Genomic DNA, 23,272 nt, shown 5'->3' on the forward strand with positions numbered 1-23,272 from the left:
TTTGTTTCACTTAATTATTTTTGTGAGTGTTTTAGACACTATGGGTGAATTTTTTGAGAAGATGGAGGAAGAGAGCACTTGTATTTATTTTTGAACTAACATCATGAAATCCGTTTTCTGAAATGATACAATATTTACGGATGGGCATCTGTTTGAGCAGAGACACATTTCTTTCTGCACATTAAGGTGCCAACCAGTTTTTTAAGAAAAGAATAAACTAGGAATTTTAAAACTTTTTACCCCATTTATAAACTGACTTTAGTAGCTTACTCAACGTGGCGACATATTTTTCTTCACACAATTCATTGTATGTCTTGCTGCATATTTTAAGCTGTTAAATAATTATAGAGCTTGTGTTTTCATGTAGAAAGGATTGTAAAAGCTGTTTTCATAGTAGTAACAATGGCAGTGACTTCAATTAGAAAGACCAGTGTTGATCTTAGAGAAGGATTCTTTATCCAGGTTCAGCCAACTTTCAGATAGCCACATCAACAGGCCAGAAAAAGAATCTGCCTTCATTCCCACCAGACACCTCTGTGCAAGTAATCAAATAGCAGGGTTAGAAATGTGTACATGTGCCCCTAGGGACAGTGAGGATGTGCTTGTCACCTGGGTCTGCAGTTCCTCATGGGATTCACAGGTCAGACTACTTTCATTCTAATCCAAAAATGTCATTTGCCTTTTTCACTCTTTCTTTCAAAAGCCTCCTTGCTGTACCTTGGTATCCATTCCAAAAATAATAATTAATATCATAATAAAATAAGATCACCTGGTGAAAGGTGAAGATCATTTTGATTTCTGTCTCCTCTTGGCAGTTAACGACCCTTTTAAGGGCATATTCTCTATCATTATTAATACATTGAAGTCCTAGGAAGTTTCTGTTCACTTTAAGTGCCAGGATTTGAAATGAAATGTAGTTTAGAAGGCAGAAAGTTAGGTGGAAGCCAAAAGGTAAGTGGAGAAGAGAGATTGAGGATTCAAAGTGTATTTCACGTGTATTCCTTTAACCATTATTTACTGAACACTCAGGATGTATCTGGAGAAGGAAATGGCAACCCACTCCAGTGTTCTTGCCTGGAGAATCCCAGGGATGGCGGAGCCTGGTGGGCTGCCGTATATGGGGTTGCACAGAGTCGGACACGACTGAAGCGACTTAGCAGCAGCAGCAGTGTGTACCAGGCACTCTTCTAGTCTGGAGATGTTGGAGCAAATAAAATAGACCAAAACTGCTATATAGTACATGGAACTCGGCTTAATGATCTGTGGTGACTCAAATGGGAAGGAAATCCAAAAAAGAGGGGATGTGTGTATACATATAACCGATTCCCTTCGCTGTAGAGCAGAAACTGACACAACATTATAAAGCGACTATTGGGGCTTCCCATGTGGTGCAGCAGTAAAGAATCCGCCTGCCTATGCAGGGGGCACAAGAGACGCGGGTTCGATCCATAGGTGGGGAAGATCCCCTGGAGGAGGAAGTGGCAATGCGCTCCAGTATTCTTGCTTGGAAAATTCCATGGGCAGAGGAGCCTGGTGGGCTATAGTTGCAAAGAGTCAGACATGACTGAGCACATACACTCACACACCCCAATAAATAAATAAAATGAAAGGATATTCATTCTGGGAGTGTTAGTCACTCAGTCGTGTTCTACTCTGTGACCCCATGGACTGTAGCCCGCCAGGCTCCTCTGTCCATGGAATTCTTCAGGCAAGAATACTGGAGTGCGTTGCCATTTCCTACTCCAGGGGATTTTCATGACCTTGGGATTGCATGCGGGTCTCCTGTATTGCAGGCAGATTCTTTACTGTCTGAGCCACAATACTATCATATTATCAAGCATATCCTCTTCTGGATATATATTTGCATACTGAAGTGGGTAGCCATTCCCTTTTCCAGGGGATCTTCTTGACCCAGGGATCAAACCCAGGTCTCCTGCATTGCAGGCAGATTCTTTTACCATCTGAGCTACCAGGGAACCTCCATTCATTCTGGTTTCCCCCCCACAAAAAATAAAAATAAAAATGAGATTGACCAACATTTCTGCCCTCATGGAGCTTCCATTTTCGGTGAGGGGTGACAGTTAACAGGATAAATAAATAAAATGCATAGTTTGTACATGGTAATAAACACCATAGAGAAAAGTAAAGCAGGGAGCTGATATGGACAGTAAGAGACAGAATGCACATTTTAATAAGCTGATCAGGAAAAGCCTCACTGCAGAGTTGATGCCTGCAGGCAGCGAGGGAAGAATGTTGTGAGCAGTGGAAGCATCCAGTGCAGAGGGGGTCCAGGGCCAGAGCAGTGAGCGAGCAGAGCTGGGATGGCAGCTGAGGGTAGAAAGGCAGGGCAGGTTGTCTGGGGTCTTGTAGAACATTGTGAAGACTTGGTGTCGCCTGTGAGCTGGGAGGCTTTTAGTAATGCCTTCATTCTCCAGCATCTCATTATTGTCCGTGATTTGTGTTTGTGTCAGGGAGCTCTTTTTCATCAAGCTTCCTGTCAGTAGCTAGAGTCCTATATGTCATGGTTCTTGAACATCTTTGTTTGGGGAGAAATAACTTATTTTTACTAGCTTTTGAATGAAAGTTGTCTGGAAGTCAGTTGCTATATTCCTTAAAATTTGCAATCTCTGATTTTGTGTATCATAAAATGATGTACTATTTCACTGAAACAGAACTGTTTTGCATGTTTTATGTTGCTGCATTAACTTTGTAATAGTTTTTTTTTACTTGGGCTGTTTTACTTCACGTAGTTGATATTTTAAAAGTGTGTTGGTTACTTGCATTGTATTGGGCTCTGTGTTCAAGGCTTCTCTCTCTTGTGCCTGTGCATGTATTTGATGCTTGTTTGTGCCGACGATGGTAATTGTACTTTCCAGCCATCATTTCTCAGTTATGAAGATCAATTTTTGTAAGTGTTTTCATGCAGCCAAAATTTTGTTGTATTTTGTTTTTGATCAGCATCTTCTAAAGTCCTAAAGAGCATGTGTGAGAATTTCTACAAGTATTCAAAGCCCAAGAAAATTCGAGTATGTGTGGGCACCTGGAACGTGAATGGCGGGAAACAGTTTCGCAGCATAGCTTTTAAGAATCAGACCCTTACGGACTGGCTTCTTGATGCCCCCAAGTTAGCTGGCATCCAGGAGTTTCAAGGTTGGCTTCTTACAATATGGATTTATTAACCCTGACTCTGATGTATTAACCTAGAAAACAAATGGGACACTTCACAATATGCATTACTTTATAAAAGAAACTTCTATATATACATTTGAAGACCAACATTCTTCTTAGAGATCAAAACTCTTCAAATCTTAGGTCTTTTGTATTCATAGACCTTTCTCTACTACTTCATAGGAACCCATGGCAAAGTGAGAAATCTTTTTCTTTGTTATTTGATTCTCGGAAAATGTAATCCATACATGAGTAGATAACTCTTTTGTGTGTGGGTTTGTGTATTTATTTTTTTAAGATGTGATTTTTTTCTCCTGTTTTTATTCTTTAAACTGATGCATAGCAAATTTATTTTGTGATTGAGGATTTTTCAAACCTAATGTATTTCATTTTTCAAATATAGTCCTTTATTTGCTAAGATAAGAAATAGGGTAGGTCATGAGTAGGCTTATAAAACTCATTTTGACATTTATTGTCCCTTTATACAGAACAGTACTGATTCATCCTTGTGAAAACTCATCACTGAATTTGGGTACTTTACCACCAAGCTCTTACTAGCCAGTACCAAGCATTAAGCTGAGGATGTTTGTATTAAAATTTTTAGCTAGAATCATGGATTTGAGGACTCTTTGCTTAAGTCAACTTGAATTCCTTTTTAAAATGGTACACATTTACCAAGTGTTATTTATGAAGGGGATATGTATAGGAAATACTGTGAGATATAGATTTTTCTTTTTTAGTTGCCTTTAATCAGTCACACCTTAAACCCTGGGAATTTCCCTAAAATTTACTAAAATGCCACTTTTCATTTACATTGAACCTAACTTGGAATTGTAGCTGTAGTATTAATAGTAATAACAATAATAAAAGAACAGCTAAACTACTATTGTGAGCACTTGACATCTATTCATTTAATCATTATAACAGACCTAATACATAGCCACTGTTAGTATTTCAGTTTCCCAGATGAGGAAACTGAGACACAGGAAGAGAAGTGACCTGCCCAACGTCATGCAGTTAGCAGTGACAGAGCCAGGATTTGAACTCAGGCAGTTTGGTTCTGGAGTTGTGCCGCACTGCATTTTATGTGTGAACTTGGGCAAGTTGCTTAGGTTCTCTGGAGCCTCAGTTTCCTGTCTGTAAATAACAGGCAGATATAATCTGTCTCATAAGGTGTCTGTAGTAAAAGAGAAGATTCACATGTAAGCCTTGCACATAATAGCAGTCAGTAAACACTTTAAAATTTTTATTCCTCAGTATTTATTCATGGTGTTTATAAGCTCTTTCTCTAGCTGTTTGTCCCATTTCTGAATGCTTGGGCCACCCAGGCTACCCTGGGCTTGCTTATCTAAAGCAGCTCTGTTCTCTTTTGGTCAGCAATGGGAGAGCTAATGGCTAGATGAGAGGGATTGGTCTGAAGCCCTGACTTCCCATTTTCCTAGATTGCTTCCACCTAGGAATTTCCAAATTAAAGTGTAAAATTCCCTCTCAACTGTTTTCTCTAATTTGAGTTGGTTACTCACCCATCTTATTGTTTGTGCTCTTTCTGAAAAATTTCTTGGTGGCTAAAGAAGGGGATTTATGTATACTTAGGGTTGATTTGTGTTGTTGTACAGCAGAAGCCAATACAACATTGTAAAGCAATTATCCTCCATTTAAAAATAAATAATAAAAAAATGTTTTTAATTAATTACCTATCCATTTGGATTCACCTTTTAGCCTTTGAGAAGCGGCGTGTTTCTCTGTTGTCCGTAGTTCAAGCTTTAGCAAGAGTTCTTTCAAAAATGATTTCTGAAAGGACTTAAGAATCTTCAAGAATAATAGTCTTCAAGAAAAGCAAACTTAGGTCACCTAAATAGAAATTGAAAGTAATTTTGTCCCCCTCATGGTTTTTTGCCTTTAATTTGCTTTTGGTTAAACTTGAAACACAAAAATGGACTTGTATGAGATCTGATGTTCATCTTAGTTCTGTTGGGGTAGGGAAGTTGCCATTTAACTAAGGCCATCTTTTAAAAGCCTTTCTTGGATGCTTCATTTTAGATAAAAGAAGTAAACCAATGGATATATTTGCAATTGGTTTTGAGGAAATGGTAGAGTTGAATGCTGGAAACATTGTGAATGCAAGGTAAGCCAGCCAGGTAACACACAGGGAAACTTTCTAGTTGATGAACATGGGGGGGCAGCTAACTAAGTACTTATTACAAGGATAGATAAAAGATAATATATGTGAAGATGCTTTTTAAACTGTAGTTCAAATAGTAGTTCTCAAACTTTTTGGTTTCAGGTCTTTCTACACTCTTAAAAATGTTGAAAATCTTAAAGAACTTTTATCTCTTGATACGTATCACGTTAGAAATTAGAGACAAAAATTTTTAAACATTCAGTTCATTTAAAAATAACAATAATAAACTCATTACATGTTAACAAAAGTAACACATTTTTTTTTTCTGAAAAGTAACTATTTTCCAAAACAAAAATTTACTAAGAGGGATGGCATTGATTGATAGTTTGCAAATCTATTTAGTCTGGTTTAAGATGGCTGGGTTGTCACATCTACCTCTGCATTAGTCTGTTGCAGTATGTTGTTTTGATTGAAATATATGAAGAAAATCACATAAATATGTAGTTGGAAACCAAAATATTTTAATAGCCTTTTTAGATTATTTCTTCTCTGATAATACTCAGCAAATAGTCATTTTTAACGGTTAGTTACAGTGTGGAATCTGAAACCATAGTGATAAACTTTTTGTGCTCAGTTATACTAAAACATCGGTCTGTCTTTTAGCCTTGCATGATTTTGACACGTCATTCATTAGGCATTTGGAACATATTAGTTTACTGAATTATGTAGATCTTTCAGATTTTGATACATATCATTATACAGTATCAAAATATCATATTGGTTAATTTCACCACCAGATTAATTTCATCTCTTCAGCAAATTCTTCAAGTATTGGGAAGCTGTCAAGATCACATAGCAAATACAGGTTTATCAAAATTCCCCCTTTTTCTTCAAAATGTAAATTTTTTTATTAGAAATATACACCATGGATCATGTCCCTTGAAAACACAGGCATGGTTGAAAACATGTTTGCCAGATAATCTAAATCTGAATAACAGTAGTGTGTCTGTCACTAGTTATTCCAAGAAAAAATTGTATTCTATAAAAAAAGTGGCATTTCAGCTCTGACCTCAGACTTGAGTGCTTTTTTCTGAAACAGCCATCATGTGTGTATTCATTGTGCAGCAAAAGTGGTTGGTTTGTATTTTTTCATTCATTACACAGAATACTAAAAAGATGGGCTTCTAGGATTGAGCTTTGACAAAGTTACTAATGTTTACTGCTTCATCAGGATGTTCTTAGGTGAAATGGCTGTTTGTGCTTGCTGTTGGAGGTTCTTGGGGTTTCCCTGTTGGCTCAGACAGTAAAGAATCTGCCTGCAATGCAGGAGACCCAGGTTTGATCCCTGGTTTGAGAAGATCCCTTGGAGAAAGGAATGGCAACTCATTCCAGTATTTTTGCCTGGGAATAACCATGGACAGAGGAGCCTGGAGGGCTGCAGTCCATGGAGTCACAAAGAGTGGGACGCGTCTTGGGCACAAACTTAATTACTCTGAAAATGTATAAAGAGAAAGACAAGCATTTTTCCTACCTTCTTTGTATAAACATGTTTCATAATAACTGGATAGTTGATAAAAGCTCTTTACAGAAGAATTCCAATTCATTACAAATGCCCATGGAATGCTGAAATTATGAAATCAACATGTTGTAACCTCTGTTGATGGAGAAGGAAATGGCAACCCACTCCAGTATTCATGCCTGGAGAATCCCATGGACAGAGGAGCCTGGCAGATTGTGGTCCATGGGGTAGCAAAGAGTCAGACACAATTGAAGCAACTTAGCACGCAACCCCTGTTGAAATAACGGATCTAGGCAATGATCATCAGTTGATGTTAAAACCTTATAGAAGGATCAGTGGAGGAGCTTCTTTATAAGGAGTTAATTGTCACAGTCTGAACAGCCCATTAGATGTAATATCTCAGAGACTACATGCTTCCTGCTGTGATGCAAGGCTGACTATACCACCATGAGGTTATTTTTGCCAAAACAAATCAATAAAATTGAATCACGCTTCTGTAGTTACCAGTTTAAAACAAAGCTGACAGAAGTACAAGGTATCGTGAAGACACATCAGGCAAATCCAGACTGTTAAACATCTTGCAGACAAATAATCCAGCTTCTTAAAACATAAAGAGCATTAAAAAAGAGGATGGGACAAGCCGAGAGACAGTTAAAGACTGAGAAAGACCTGAGGAGGCAACCAGCACATGCAGTGTGTAGACCTTGTTTGGACCTTGTTTTACAGAAACCAACTCTAAGAAACTGTTTTTTTTTTTTAGATAACAGGGAAATGTAAGTATGACCTCAGTATTATATTGAGGAAGTGTTAATATTTAAGTGTGATAATGGCCTTTTGATTACAGAAAAATAAAAATCCTGTTGCATTAGTGATGCTTAGTAAAGCATTTTTGGGTGAAATGGATAATTTTTTCTCAGATTTGTCGTAAAATATTCCAAGATTAGAAAAAGGGGTGGGGAGTTATGGAAGAAGAAAGATTGGCAAAATGTGGATAATTGTTGAAGCTGGGCATATGGTGGTTTATTTTATGATTATCTTTTTTGTATGTGTTTAAAATTTTCCATAATAAGTTTTTAAAGAGATATTATAATTCATAGAAATAAGAAAAAGGGGAAAATGTATCTGGAAGCATGTTCTTGTCTGGTATCCTAATGAATATATGAGGAAAAAATAAAGTGTACAAGCTTGAGATTACTCACACAGTGAGCACTTTAATAAGAAAGCTCAAATTTTCTTTGTAAAGGAGTCATAGGATAGACTTTTGACGTGTGATGTTCTTTTGGCTCAGTTTTCGGTTTTCCTTTTTTAAAGGAGACAAAAACACCCAGCCTGCATAAAGATTTCACTGTTGGTGTGGATTTCATGATGTCACTAATTTTATTAAATTTGGGCATATTGATAACTGTCCTACAGAAATAGGCTGTATTACTGTCACCGTCTTTTTGAAGATTCCCTTGTTAATTTTCTGGTAGCACAACAAATCAGAAACTCTGGGCTGTGGAACTTCAGAAGACCATCTCCAGAGACAACAAGTATGTGCTGCTGGCCTCTGAACAGTTGGTGGGCGTCTGTCTGTTTGTTTTTATCAGACCACAGCACGCTCCATTCATCAGGTGAGTAGACAGACGGCTCTCCTAAGGCTGCCTCCTAACACCAGGTAACCAAGAGGCCTGGCGTATTTGTGGCTTCAGAGAAACACTGACACATGGTTCTTGTTTTTGAGTGTCCTTTTTTTTTTTTTTAATTGAAGTGTAGTTGATTTATATGGACTTCCCAGGTGGCTCAGTGGTAAAGAATCCACCTGCCAATGCAGGAGACACAGGAGACAGGGGTTCAGTCCCTGGGTCAGGAAGATCCTCTGGAGAAGGAAATGATAACCCACTCCACTATTCTTGCTTGGGAAATTCCATGGACAGAGGAGCCTGGTGGACTACAGTTCATGGGGTCGCAAAGAGTCAGACACGACTGTGCACGAGCATGCTTGATGGGTGATAGTTGATTTAAATTGTGTTAGTTTCAAGTGTACAATAAAGTGATTCAGTTACGCATTTGTGTGTGTGTGTATATATATACACAGACACACATATATATATATTCTTTTTCAGATTCTTTTCCCTTATAGGTTATTATAAAAAGTATGGTTCTCTGTGCTATATAGTAGGTCTTTGTTGGCTATCCATTTTATACGCCCTCTCACTTGCACCTTCCCTTTGGTAACCGTAAGTTTGTTTTCTATGTCTGTCGGTCTATTTCTGTTTTGTAAATAAGTTCATCTGTATCATTAAGTAGTATTCCGTTGTATTTATGTACCACATCTTCTTTATTCATTCATCTGTCAGGGACATCTAAGTTGTTTACATGTCTTGATATTGTGAATGGTGCTGCAGTGAACATTAGGGTGCATGTGTTTTTTTCAAATTATAGTTTTCTCCAGCCATGTCCCCAGGAGTGGAATCCCTGGATCACATGGTAACTCTTGTTTAAATATGTTCTTGATTAAAGAATTGCTAATAGTTTCTATCCACTATTTCACAGGCTTCCCTACAAAGTGCCCATGATGTATAGTGTTGTAATTGTGTAATAGACATTCCTTATTTCTTACGCACGCAGAACTATTGAAATTTCTGATCTTTGATTTCGAATTCTTCCTTTTAAAGGGATGTTGCAGTTGATACTGTGAAAACTGGAATGGGAGGCGCAACTGGAAATAAGGGAGCAGTTGCAATACGAATGCTGTTCCACACCACAAGCCTCTGCTTTGTCTGCAGCCACTTCGCTGCAGGACAGTCCCAAGTCAAAGAACGAAATGACGATTTTGTAGAAATAGCCCGGAAGTTGAGTTTTCCAATGGTAAACTCTTGCTGCTTGTTTTCGAAAAGGAAGCTTTCTAACGCATTTCAGTTCACCCCATGTTCTATATCAGTTTTTGAAAAGTTAGAATAACTCCTAGAAATGTCAGCAAATAGATAACTCCTTGTGTTATTACTGTGGGGTTAAATAAATCAAACTTGGCAGGGGTAAGGCAAAGAAAAAGTTGTAAAACATTTTGTGAATTGATTGTTTGGAATTCTGTCTCTCTGCTTCCAGGGAAGGCTGCTCTTCTCCCATGACTATGTGTTTTGGTGTGGTGATTTCAACTACCGAATCGATCTCCCTAATGAGGAAGTGAAAGAGCTTATCAGACAGCAAAACTGGGATTCTCTTATTGCAGGAGATCAGCTTATCAATCAGAAAAATGCTGGACAGGTATATACATACCTAAGATACTTGGATTGGGAAGAAGGGGATCTTTGATTATGAAAACATGCTTTCCCTAAAGTTTTTGTTTGCTTTTTTTTTAACAACCTCTTGGAGTCTATACTTAATAAGTATGTGCTAAGTCACTTCAGTCATGTGACCGTCTTTGTGATGCTATGGGCTATAGCCCACCAGGCTCCTCTGTCCATGGGATTCTCCAGGCAAGAATGCTCAAGTGGGTTGCCATGCCCTCCTGGGGATTTTCCAGACCCAGAGATCAAACCTGGGGCTGTTATGTCTCCTGCATTGGCTGATGGGTTCTTTACACTAGCACCACCCAGGAAGCCTTTACTAAGTATATATATATATCTATAGTTCAACAGATAGAAAATTGCCTTCTCTTTTTAAAAAAAAGAAAAAGAAAGGAAAACTTATAATAATTTCCAGGAGGAAAAGTATATCATATCTTTATAAAATTCACTTTCAAGTAGAAGAATATATTTTTTTTTCTTTCAGTAGTAGCAAATTTAAGATCTTACTCATCAAGGCTGTTTGGCTCTTAAGATCTTATGGTAATCTACTTTCATTTTTTGTTATTTATTTATGGCCATGCCATGTGACATGTGGGATGTTAGTTCCCTGACCAGGGATTGAACCTGCACCTTGCCCTGCATTGGAAGTGCAGGCTCTTAACCACTGGACTGCCAGAGAAGTTCCTGGAAGAATTTATTTTAAAAAAATTTTTAGGAAGAGTTGATTGAGGCCACTTGATATGGTACGGTACCTTTCTGGTTATCAGACTTAAATTCTGATGGATACCATGTAACCTTCTTAGGCTCCAGTTCCTCTTAAGAAGAAGACATCACACATGTGATTTCCAAAATCCTGTACAGTTCTAAATGTTTGATTGCTCAAAAGTCTGGTGGAATTTCATCGTTCAAATTTTTGTACTTTGTTTACTCAGATATTAAGTGAGTGAGATGATAAAGCCTGCGTCCTAGGTAATTTTGTCTTAAGCCCTGTTCCATTCAGTTAGAAGTGTTCTTCAGAGGCACATAGATTTCATGAGTCTCCAGCACATAATAGACATTTAGTGCATGACTGCCTGAATGAAAACAGAATGTTTTTGCCTTTTTGAAATAACTTCCTTTATGTATGTTTATTTTAGATTTTTAGAGGATTTTTAGAAGGAAAAGTGACCTTTGCTCCAACGTATAAATATGACTTGTTTTCTGATGACTACGATACTAGTGAAAAGTGCCGCACCCCTGCATGGACAGACCGTGTCCTCTGGAGAAGACGGAAGTGGCCTTTTGATAGATCAGGTGGACTTCTTCATTTAAATAAGTCAGTGCAGATTTTACAAGGAAGAGGGGAATGATTTAAATATCAGATAAGGCCAAGAGGACTACATTTTTTTCTCAGCCCAGGTTATCTAGAATAAAATAAATACAATTTAACTATAAAACTTGAGGCCTCTCAGGCTGCTCACACTGAGAGCTTTGGTTCCTCAGTGTGCTTCCCGTCAGTGAAGCAGTCACACAGAGACCAGCAGGAAAACGGTCGGTGCACTTACAACCGAGCACTAAGCGAGGTTTCTAGCTGGAGTAGCTCAAGTGGTTTTGCAGATATTTTGAACTGCTACTTGTCTGTTCAATTATTTGTAAAACTCTGGTCATGAAGTCTCAGAAGTAAAGGCTCATCTTAGTTTTAACTAAGTAAAGTGTAATATGATGACCTCACCAAAAAACCCTGACTTAACCGAGTCTAGACTTCATGCCCATTAGCAAGTGTGTCTGGTATCCCAGCCTCAGGCAACTGAAGCTAGTGAAATGAAGGAGCTCCATGTGGTCTGTCATGCTCAGGTGACTTCTCCTGTGTTTTATTTTATTCTGACTGCAGCTGAAGATTTAGATCTCCTAAATGCTAGTTTTCAAGATGAAAGCAAAATCCTCTACACATGGACTCCTGGCACTTTGCTGCACTACGGAAGGGCCGAGCTGAAGACTTCTGACCATAGGTTTAAGCAATCTCCAAATTTCTAATCATGCTTGAAATTTATTTGAAATACGTCATTTCTGTAATGTTCCTAACATGTCTCCCTTCCTTTATGCTGAAGGCCTGTCGTTGCCCTGATCGATATTGATATATTTGAAGTTGAAGCTGAAGAGAGGCAAAACATTTATAAAGAAGTAATCGCAGTTCAGGGTCCACCAGATGGTACGGTGTTGGTCTCAATCAAAAGCTCTTTACCAGAAAATAATTTTTTCAACGATGCTTTGATTGATGAGCTTTTACAGCAGTTTACAAACTTTGGTGAAGTTATACTCATAAGGTGAGTAATGTAAAAAAAAAAAAGCAACTCATGATTCGCAAATAATGTCTTCTGTATTAAAAATTGCCTTACTTAGTATTTGACTAGTAGGTGAGTATTTGTGGAAATTCCCTGGTAGCTCAGTCAGTAAAAAATCTGCTTGCAGTGCCAGGGACCTGGCTTCAATCCCTGGGTTGGGACTATCCCCTGGACAAGGAAATGGCAGCCCATGGACTTAACCATCTGCCTTTTGCAGAACCAGATGCCTCTTGCGTTGTTGGAAAAACATGTTCTCTTCCCAGTGTACAGCAGTTTGGACAAACTGAATAACGTGTTTGAATTTATAGGGAAGAGGCACTGTTAAATTCCTTTCTGTGCTGTTTCATGTGTTTACTGAGGGATGTTGTATAGCTGTTTAGTGGGCAGATCTCTATACTGGGTGCTCTGGCAGACGGAGGAAGAATTGAAGACTCCGTTCCTATTTGGAATCTAAGAAAGATAGGCGTGTGTGTGATGGCTTCCTTAGGTGTTTACCAGAATGGCCCACAGAATGAAGACGGCTTGGTTTCTTGCAGGGTGAGAAGCTTGCCTGAGAATCTTCCTCTCCTTTCTGAGAGTAAATGGGCAAATAGAGAAGAAATTATATTTAGACTTACCTCAAATTGTTTGACAAAGATCTACCCCACAGGTTTAAAATGAAACAAAAAATATCTAGAGATCTTAAGACTCCAGGAAGTCATGGTGAAATTTCCCAATGACAGTAAGCGTTGCCAAGTACAGAAATGCCAAACCACTGGGAGCATCACGTGGACTGTGTGAGTGGGCAGCACAGAAGCAGATAAATGTCTTTCTAAGCAAGTGTAAACTCTTGCTCAGAGTTTACAGTGCTTTTTCCAATGATAACAAGCATCTTGATGAAAGCTTTTGGTTGCAGTTTAACACCGTCAGGGGAGGGGGTAATTTCCCTCGGTTTTGTCTCGTCACAACAAAAATTTGACGCGACGGACATTAAAGCCCTTGGAGTATCACAGGTCTTGGATGGTGTTACAGCTCCCTCAGTTTTATTTAGAAAATAAAGGAAGATACATCCTCGAGGCATGAGGGCATGCTGACCCAAAAGATGGGACGAGAAAAGAGAGCGTGAGTGCTCTCTGGGTGAGAGAGAGTCCAGAGTGTCCATAGGGATGAATGCCTGACGCAGGGCAAGGACCTTCCTGCCTTTTTTCTAGTCTCTAAAGAGCTTGGCGTTACTCGGTAGTTAGAATAGGAAAAAGGAGTCCAGAATGGTGGTGGCTAAAAGGCAAGGGAAAAGCCCTCGAAAATAGGACAGAGGAAGGTCCGAGGACCGGAGTGAGGACCCCAGGTAGAACAAACAGCCCTCCTGGCTAGCCCCGTTTACATAGGGCAGGCCCAGGGGGAGAAAAAAACATATAAAAAGAGGAGCTGAAGGGCCAGGGGTCTCTCTCTCTCCTGCGCATGCACGCTCGTTCTCTGTCTCTCTGTCTCTTGTGCTCACTCGCTGTCTTTCTCTTCTCTTCCCATGTTTTGGGTTGGCATGCCCTCATGTCTCAAGGATGTATCTTCCTTTATTTTCTAAAGAAAACTGAGGGAGCTGTAACACTGTTCGAGAGCTGTGATGTGCCAAGGACTTTAACATCCGTTGCCTCAAATTTTTGTTGTGACGAGACAGAACCGAGGAAAATTACCCACTCCCCTGATAGTGTTAAATTGCAACCAAAAGCTTTCCCCAAAATGCTTGTTATCATTGGAAGAAGTATTGGTAACAGAACAAGTACTGGTAACAAAAAAAGGATAATGTTATCCTGACATTATAAAAGCATGTGATACCTCCTCACCTAGAATATTCTGATCATTCCACCTTAAGACCACCAAGGTAGAACAGACAGGGGAGATACTGAAAGTAAAGGAGGACAGGACTACTGTCCCGTCACCTGTCTGCTAAACTGGTCATCACCTTTGGCTTCAGAGTAAGCCAACCGTTAGGGAAGAACTGAAGTCATCATATGTAAATTGTATGTAAATCTCTTATTTAGGTGGAAATGTAGATGGGGCAGGCTACTTATATTAATTGGGGGGGAAAGTCTAGAATGCTTCTCTCCTATTGAGTAAAAATAGGAAGAAAGTACCAAGCACATTTGGAGTCCCACAGGCCCATAAGTGCTGACAGACAGTTTTAGTAACACTGTATTGGGTTGGCCAAAAAGGTCATTTGGATTTTTCCATACCTTCCCCTAGCGAACTTTTTGGCCAACCCAGTATCTAAAGGAATTTGAATTTGAATGCTTTTAGGGAAAGAGTGCCCTCTACAGGTCACCGCTGGCCCTGTCACTCTCAGGCTTGTATTTTTGCTTCCGGGCGTCTGTAAGTCCTTGCTGATCAGTAATCATTGGACAAGTCGTTGGGTTGGTTATATCTGAGGTACTCATTACGTCTTTTTATTGTTTGTTTTTCTCTTCCTTAAAGATTTGTGGAAGATAAAATGTGGGTTACGTTTTTGGAGGGAAGCTCTGCCTTGAGTGTTCTGAACCTGAATGGGAAAGAGGTAAAGTAGCATTTGTTGAATCTAAACCATTCAGTGATTTAGTGTGAGGACTGTGTTTTTAAGATACATGCAGCAAATTATCTAAACGTGTTTTGAATATCTAGTTGCATGATGCCTCAGATTACCTAACATCCAACATCCTAATTATTTTTTAACTTTGACAGTCTGAAAAACTAGAAGTAGTATGTCACTTCTGTGTTAAGATTTCAATGGAGAGTTTTTCGATTAACTGGTCATTTTGTACTTCTCTGGCGAGCTGTTTATGACCTTAGCCTGTGTTCCCCCCGGGGTATTCATCTTTTGAAGCTCCCTTGATGTTAATTCCTTTTCATAATGTGCTGTACATGTTCTTCCCAGTTCGTCTTGTGACTTTGCTGTGGTTTCACCATATAGAAATTACTGATTTTTAAATTTAATTCTGCCTTTAATATCTTAAGCCTTTCCTCCTCCCATGGTGTCATTAATATTTAAGAGCAGCTCTCAATTTGGCATTCCTTGTCCACTCTTACTCCTTTTTTGAATATTTCTTTTGTCTTTCCCCTGGTCATTTTCCTTGTTTAGTTTTTTTTCTCCCTTCTTTTTCAGCTCTGTCCCTCACCCTCAAGTCTGTGTTACACTTTTAGAAAGTATCCACCCTTAGCTCCTTTAAAAGATTTTCAAAATTCTGAAAAAATAATGTTTCTAGAGAAAATTTTGAAAGTCAGACATTTCCAAACCTCTCCTCTGTCTTTGTTACTACAGTTGTTTCAGCCCAGATCTTCTAGATACAAGTAGATCAATAGGAACTCTTCCGTTTCAGGGGAGAATCTGGAAAAAGTACACAGTGTAAGCAGGGCAAACCTAAAGGATAACCTTCTTGAGCATTTTTTTTCCAGCATCTAAATTTCTTCCTTTTCATTTGGTTCTGATCTCTGCCAAGTGAATATTCTTGATGAAGTGCATCTTAAGTGGCCATTATAGTGATTGAGGCTTAAGAAGACTTGTTAGTATTCTTTGGTGAATGCATAACAAAGGTTGTTGACTTAGAAAAATAAATGGTCCATGAAACCTATTGCCTAGTTCTGACTTCAAACCTCCAGCGTGGATGCTAAATTCCTGTTAAACACTACTGTGCTGTTCAGGCCAGCAGCTGTCAGCCTTTCCAGACTGTGCCATCAAAGAATTCTGATGTCAGTAGCATTTAAGGAAAGTATTTTTTAATAATGACAGGACAGTGTAACTTGATTATAATACATTGATTGTTTTAGACTATACTTTTGTCTAAAAGCTTCTCAACTTTTTAGAAATGTCCATGTGCCAGTTTCACAGATACCAGTCTTTCTGTTTTCCGAATGGTTAACTTTTGTTGAAGATTTAAAATGATGTTAGATTTTCTTAAGTATACTTGTGACATTTGAAATGCTGAAAAGTCTAAATGAACAGGAAAGTATTTTAAGAATTTTCTATATCCTTTCTTTGATTGTCTCATGTGGAAACAATTAATCTGTGGTCAAAAGGAAGTATAAATTTATGTAGCAGAGTTATCAGTGAATTTAGATCTGGCCCAGGAAAGATATTTACTGCAGCAAAGAAAACTTAAAATTTGTGTGCATCCTAGAAAAGAAGACCTCAGGTTAGCAGCAATAGGCTGTTTTGTTTTGGCCACACTGTGTGGCTTGTCAGATCTAAGTTCTGAGGTCAAGGATTAAACCTGGACCATGGCAGTGATGGCATCACCGACTCAAGGGTCATGAGTTTGAGCAAACTCTGAGAGATAGTGAAAGACAGAGGAGCCTGGCATGCTGCAGTCCATGGGGTCGCAAAGAGAGGCCCATGACTTAGCAAGTGAACAACAGCAATGACAGTGAAAGCCTGGAGTCCTAACCACTAGGCCACCAGGAAACTCCCTAACAGGTTTTTAAAGGGAGGATTGGGGACATTTGAAACTAGGTGACAATACAGTGTATGTGAAATGATTTGTGTTGAATGAATCTAGCTGAGTTAAGCCTAAACTATTGTTATAACTTAAACAGACACTTTATTCCAAGATACTTAATTTTCATGCCAATGAATTTTTAATTTTGTATCTCTTTTACTCAACCAGTTATTGGGTAGGACTATAACAATTACTTTAAAAAGTCCAGATTGGATCAAAACTTTGGAAGAAGAAATGAGCTTAGAGAAAATCAACGTCCCCTTGCCATCATCAACCAGCTCCACCCTCCTAGGTGAAGACGCAGAGGTCACTGCCGACTTCGATATGGAAGGTCTGCTCATGGAACACATTGACTTCTATCCTTCTAGACAGGTTTCCTTCTCATTAGCAAAGTCTCAGTCTCCAAATTTATCCTTCTCTTTGTTCTTGTAACACTCAGAGACGTGTTAATCAGATTTGGTTTACATCATATTGTGTGTTTTTTGCTTGTTACTCAGACTTCAGATGTATGTGCCCTTCTGCCATACAAAGGTCAAGACCTTTACAATAGTTAGTTTATGTCCTTGTGTGATATAAGCACAAAGTGGCATTTTTGGTGTGTGGTTTGGTTCCACTGATTGTAGTTAAGGTAGGAGCTCTGTGCAGAAATGAGTTAAAAATATTTACAACCAAAGAGGATATATTTCAAAGTCATTTTAAAAAATTCTTAAAGTGGCTGGGAACACATTTGAAACTGAACCCACTCATGTAGATGTAATCATCTCAAGTTTAAGAGTTGGGCCAGGTTATCTTAATATAATAATTTCCTTAAATGTGATTAAGAAATGTATTTGCTTTTTAATGCTGTATCTGCTATATTATTTTAACATATTTCCCACTATAATGCATACCTTAGTTTATAAAGGGGCAATATATCATATTGTGATATCCTGTACCTCTAGGTAACACATTTAAGAGTTGAACACCTTAGAAGATCAGCTTGTTTTCACATTTCTCTGTTCATTTGTTTGCTTAGTCCACACGTTTATGCAGTACCTTTTATGTGCCAGTTACATGCTAAGTGCTGGAAATTCAACAGATGGCATCCTTGCCATCCCTGAAGTCACAGCTCAGTGGGTGTTACATACAAGTAAGCAGACAGTGACATCCACACACTCATGAACGGTGCTGCTGTAGTTCTTGGGACAGTCGCCTGACTTAGAGTTGGACAGTTAGGAGAATGTACCCAGAGAAACTGAAATTGGGAATCTGAAGACTGAGTGAGAATCAGATTAAAGAGGATAGAGAGACATGAACCAGGAAGAAGGAATGTGCAGAGACCTAAGGGGTACAAAAGGATCTAAGTAGGTGATGTAGATGTGCTTGTGCAGGAGGAAGGGAAGAAAGAGCAGGAAGAGGAGTGGGTGTGGATGGAAGGTGAATTTGTTTTCTGTTTTGTTTAAAGTATTTATTTGTCTGCACTGGGTCTTAGTTGCAGCATGTGGGATCTTGAGCATGCAGACTCTTAGTTGTGACATGTGGGATCTGGTTCCCTGACCAGGGATTGAACCTGGGCCCCTTGCATTGGGAGCACGGAATCTTAGCCACTGGACCAGCAGGGAATCCTGAATTTGGTTTTGAATGTGTTGAAGTTGAGGCATCTTTGGGGTGCATTGGGTCCAGAAGTAGGCTTTGGGCATGTGGGCCTGGCACTCAGCAGAGAACCCGGAGCTTTGATGTTAGGCAAGGCCCTGCGTTTGGATTTGCTGGGCCAGAAGCCTGATACAGAGATGGGAGAAGACTTCCTGGGATGGAACCAAAACTCAGACTTTGAAGGACAGGCAGAAGAAGGCTGCCTATAAAAGGAAAAGCAGAAGAAACGATTAGAAATGTCAGAGCCAGGAGAGTATAGCGCTTAAAGACCAAGTGAAGAAAAGATGACAAGGGAGAGTGATCTATAGCGTCCTCTGTCGCAGGGCGAGAAGAAGTGAGCGCCACAGCTTGCCCTTTGGGCTTGGAACCAGGGGAGGAAGTTGTTGGTGACATTCGGAGAGTTATTTCAGTGGAGTGAAGAAGCCAGACGGTGGTAAATCGGGGTGTGGATGGAAGACGAGGAAGTGCAGAAAGTGTCTGTAGACAACTCTCGACAGAAGTGTGCCTGAGGCGGGAGAGAGATGCAGGCAGTTGCTCTCTGAAGTGTTGTTTTGAAGTGCAGACGCTTGAGGAGCTTAATGCTGATGGAAAGGGCTGACCTGCTGGGGAGGGCAGAGCCCCACCCTTTCCACCCCTAGATAGGGTTAGGTTACAGCTGGGGGCAGGCGTTGAAGAGAGGGCTTCCCGCCTTAGGACTTCCCTCTTCTCCGTGAAGTCTAAGGAGGCGGGGCAGCACACTGTTTCAGGAGGCTTGAGAAGGTTCAAGATAAAGCTCCTGAGAAGCAGTCAGATGGGGAGCCAGCCAGGAAACTGTGGGTTGGCCAGGAGGCCACGGGAGCCCAGACGAGGCTGAGACCACAGAGTTAACACGGCTGCGGTCCTCAGGACCACGCGGTTGTCTGTCTGCAGCACCCAGCAGCCCGTCTGCGGTCGTGGAGAGATGAGACTGCAGGGGTGACAGAAGACTAGTGCAGGAGGGGAGCGGCCCAGAGGCTGTGAGGACAGCTGCAGGCACAGCTGCAGAATCCAGTAGGGGCCCAAGGAAGAGGGGCCAAGGCCTGGGTCCCGGTGGAGTCACAAGAAGGGTAGAGTAGCCAGGGGCAGGACTGAGAGGGAAGTGTTTGAGCTTATTGTTTCAGAGGCACTGCGGTTCGAGGGGCACACGGTGTGGAGTAGAGGAGCATGTCAGCAGAGCAAAGCGGCAGGCTGTTGGTGTGCTATCCACCGCAGCTTCAGTGTCAGCCACAAAGATGATGGGCCCAGTTTACCATCTTGCTCTCTCCTTGGTCCTCAACGAATGGGTTCAAGTGACCAAAAGGTGGGAGATGGGAGATTATGGCGGCAAACTGGGGTTGAGGGCGTTACATAAATTTTGGATAGCACAGCCTCCAAGAAATAAAGAGGCCTTTTTGTTCAGGGTTGGAAGATTAAAGTTTTGGAATTGGAATCAGGTGGCATGGGACTCCCTGACACCACTTCCCGACCCTGTGGAAAACCGAGGTGAGGAGACCTCAGGGGAGAACCTACTCCCGCCTGTTTAATTAAAGCAGAAAGGGTTGCGTGTCAGGTGGGGGCGCCCAGGGCACCAAGTAGTCAGGAGACTTCCGGGGGAAGGCTGTGTGACTGTGTCTGCCGTGAGGGCCTGACCCGAGTTGAGGGCACTGCAGAGGGGCAGTTCCATAGACCTGGAAGGCAGGTTTGGAGGGAGGGCAGCGAGTGTCCGACTCAGCCAGCACTGAGAGTGCTGCTCAACGCGTGTTGAAAGCTGTGGAGTCAACCCAGCTCCAGAGGTTAGCCACCATTGGGCCTCCTGTTGCTCTGAGACAAGAGACTTTTTTTAAAAATTATTATTATTAAATGTGTTTGTTTTTAATTGAAACATAATTGCTTTATAGTATTGTGCTGGTTTCTGCCAATATTGGCATTAATCAGCCATAGGTATTACTATGTCCTCTGTGACTGTCTTTTTTAAGTAATTTAATTAATTAATGGCTGTGCTGGGTCTTGGTTGCTGCGGACAGGCTTTCTCTAGCTGTGGTGAGCAGGGGCTACTCTCACTGTGGTACACAGGCTTCAGTATTTGTGGCATGTGGGATCTTCCCAGACCAGGGATTGAACCCATGTCCATCTGCATTGGCAGACAGATTCTTCACCACTGGACCACCCGGGAAGCCCAGGAGACTATCTTTAATTACGTTTTCTACAAGAGCATTTGCACTAATTCTAGTTGTATGCATATAAACTCCTTATATATGCCCACATGCTTAACTTGTACATGTTTGCAGTATCATCATATTAAGGTGTTTATTTTATGTATTTAACCCCTTAAGCCTAGACTGAGGGGGAAGAAATCTCTGAGAAAGTTAACATGCTGGTAAGGTGGCTGACCTTGCGTTTTCTCAGGTGACGTGGATGACTATAGTGCTGAGGTAGAGGAGATCCTTCCTCAGCATCTCCAGCCGTCTTCCAGTTCTGGCCTTGGCACGTCCCCCGGTTCTTCACCCCGGACCAGTCCCTGCCAGTCACCTACCATATCGGAGGGACCTGTGCCTTCCCTCCCAGTGAGACCAAGTCGGGCTCCGTCCAGAACACCCGGGCCCCCCGCTTCACAAAGTACGTGTTTTATTTCAAGTTTTGTATGACTTCCTGGGCTGATATGTTTGATTTCAGATGATTAAACCTCCGATGCCTTCGGATCTCCTTTGGAGAGCTATTTTTGCTTAACTTTCACATCCGTAGGCTAAAGTGTAGCATGTTTTCTGTGCGTACAAAAGAGGAAACTGTAGATGGTTCCGCCCTAAGTGAAGGGGAAGCTCGGTGCTATCACTAGATGAGAACTTTACTTCATCCTTTCTCTGTGTGGCAGGTTTGTCCATGGCTTATCACTGAACAGTTTTTAAGCATTATGGTCAGAACCCATAACTCTTTGGGCTTAACTATCTATACATTACCTACATTATAATAGGAAGCAGAAAGAGACAAAACAAGTATTTTGAATTCAATTTGATAGTCATGACTCCTCCAAAGTCAGAAGGTTTTTCTCTGGAAGTTGTTACATCACACAGTTCAGTTCCACACTAACCAGTATCCTTGAAAAATACCTTTCATTTCAGCAGTTTCTCAAGCTCCCCCATGCTACTCTTAGAGGACTGTTGTTAAATAGTCGCTGAGTTTTATCTGACTCTTTTCCAACCCCATGGATTGTAGCCTGCCAGGCTCCTCTGTCCATGGGATTTCCCAAGCAAGAATATGGGAGTGGGTTGCCATTTCCTTCACCAGGGGATCTTCCCAATTCAGGGATCAAACTCGCATCTCCTGCATTGGCGGGCAGATTCTTTATCACTGAGCCACGAAGGAAGGCCTCAGAGCTTCCTTCAGTAAATCCAGGATAAGTCACGGCATAGAGAGGAGGCTCTCTTTGCTTTTTCTTCTCTCTCCTGGCCAGCAGATTGTATTGCAAATGACCTAACACACGATACTTCATGCCATCTTGTTAGGGCCACTCAGTAAATCCCCTTTCAGTACCCGGGGCCTGGGTAAGAAGTCCAGAGAGTAACTTGACTGCTCCCATAGTACCAGAGGGTAAGGTAATAGCACAGCTGCTTGTGTTATTGATGCTACAAATGTGTGTCATCCCTCTGTAGTACAGATTTAGAAGGTTAGCAAAATAATTTTATCATACGCCTGTAGAAAGTACATGTGTGCTCATCCCTTGGAGCCTGATCCTCTTACCTAAGGTACTCTTTTCTGGTAGATTCTCCTGTTGACACCCTGCCAGCAACACAGCTGCAGCAGAAAGAGTCTTCCCAGACCCTGGAACCCAAGCGGCCTCCCCCTCCCCGCCCGGTTGCTCCTCCCGCACGTCCAGCTCCCCCACAACGACCGCCTCCGCCTTCAGGTGACAAATCCTTGTATTTCTATCTCTGCTGGATTTCACCACTCTGCTGAAAAATGTTTTGCATGTTTTTGAAATGCTTCTTTCTAGATTTTATCAGTTTTCTGTCATTGGTGCTACTTCCTTAGTTAGCTTTTCTCTAACAAATGGTGTAGGTGTGACAGAACAGCTAGATTCCTGTAACATGTTTTCAGAGCTGGCCTCTTATAAGCGTGCGGGAAACATTTGTTTTGTTTTCGCTAATTTGACGTGGTTGTACTGATTTCTGTAAAGTGCATGGTTTAAATAACCATGAAAAAAAATGAAAAAAAAATCTTAATGCATGATTAGAACTGAAGAACATACATTTTTCTGTTTGCAGTTTAATATATCTGTTTAAATGTTCTTTTAAAATAAGTATAGTGTTGTTTCTGTTAGAAGTATTTGCGTTACATAATAGCTTTTGTATAGCACCAAGATATGAATATGTAGTCTCTACATGATATTTGACATCTTGGAAACTATAGTAAATCTTTGACATTTCAATTCTTTATTTAATGTCATTTCCTTTCTGCTGCACATTCTCTTCTGAACTATAAGGGGCTAGGAGTCCTGCACCTGCTAGAAAAGAGTTTGGAGGTAACCATTTATATTTGTTATAATATATGGATCTTAGTTCATTAATTTTTTTGGAGTTTGAGCCCTGTAACTCAATGACATTTTAGGTTGGTTTGATGAAAGCCAAGATGAATGACATTTATAGGCCAACTTAAAAATAACTCCAAACTTCCATTATATTTCTGGTAAAAGATTAGAGCTTGATTTTATTAGTGAATATTATTAGAATTAACAAAACCTTCCATTTCCCAGATAAACAGAGTTGAATTACTTAAGGCCTGATATACTTTTTATTAATAAATATAGCCAG

At 40.5% G+C, this 23,272-nt stretch overlaps 1 protein-coding gene across 9 annotated transcripts in view; it reads left to right on the plus strand.

The window, feature by feature from the left end:
• The window catches only part of SYNJ1 (synaptojanin 1), an 88,037-nt gene that overhangs the window by 48,393 nt on the left and 16,372 nt on the right, over nucleotides 1–23,272 (plus strand). For 8 of the 9 annotated variants that reach the window (XM_061133957.1, XM_061133959.1, XM_061133963.1 and 5 more), the window contains 12 exons: nucleotides 2,959–3,150; nucleotides 5,209–5,293; nucleotides 8,282–8,422; nucleotides 9,467–9,659; nucleotides 9,897–10,055; nucleotides 11,215–11,371; nucleotides 11,949–12,066; nucleotides 12,166–12,381; nucleotides 14,845–14,923; nucleotides 17,007–17,169; nucleotides 20,874–21,083; nucleotides 22,225–22,368. In XM_061133957.1, the coding sequence (XP_060989940.1) occupies nucleotides 2,959–3,150; nucleotides 5,209–5,293; nucleotides 8,282–8,422; nucleotides 9,467–9,659; nucleotides 9,897–10,055; nucleotides 11,215–11,371; nucleotides 11,949–12,066; nucleotides 12,166–12,381; nucleotides 14,845–14,923; nucleotides 17,007–17,169; nucleotides 20,874–21,083; nucleotides 22,225–22,368 (1,857 nt within the window). Of the gene's footprint in view, nucleotides 1–2,958; nucleotides 3,151–5,208; nucleotides 5,294–8,281; nucleotides 8,423–9,466; nucleotides 9,660–9,896; nucleotides 10,056–11,214; nucleotides 11,372–11,948; nucleotides 12,067–12,165; nucleotides 12,382–14,844; nucleotides 14,924–17,006; nucleotides 17,170–20,873; nucleotides 21,084–22,224; nucleotides 22,369–22,944; nucleotides 22,984–23,272 lie in introns of all 9 variants that reach the window. The other variant, XM_061133965.1, reaches the window with a different exon arrangement.

Source organism: Dama dama, chromosome 31 (assembly GCF_033118175.1).
Source record: "Dama dama isolate Ldn47 chromosome 31, ASM3311817v1, whole genome shotgun sequence".
NCBI lineage: Eukaryota > Metazoa > Chordata > Mammalia > Artiodactyla > Cervidae > Dama > Dama dama.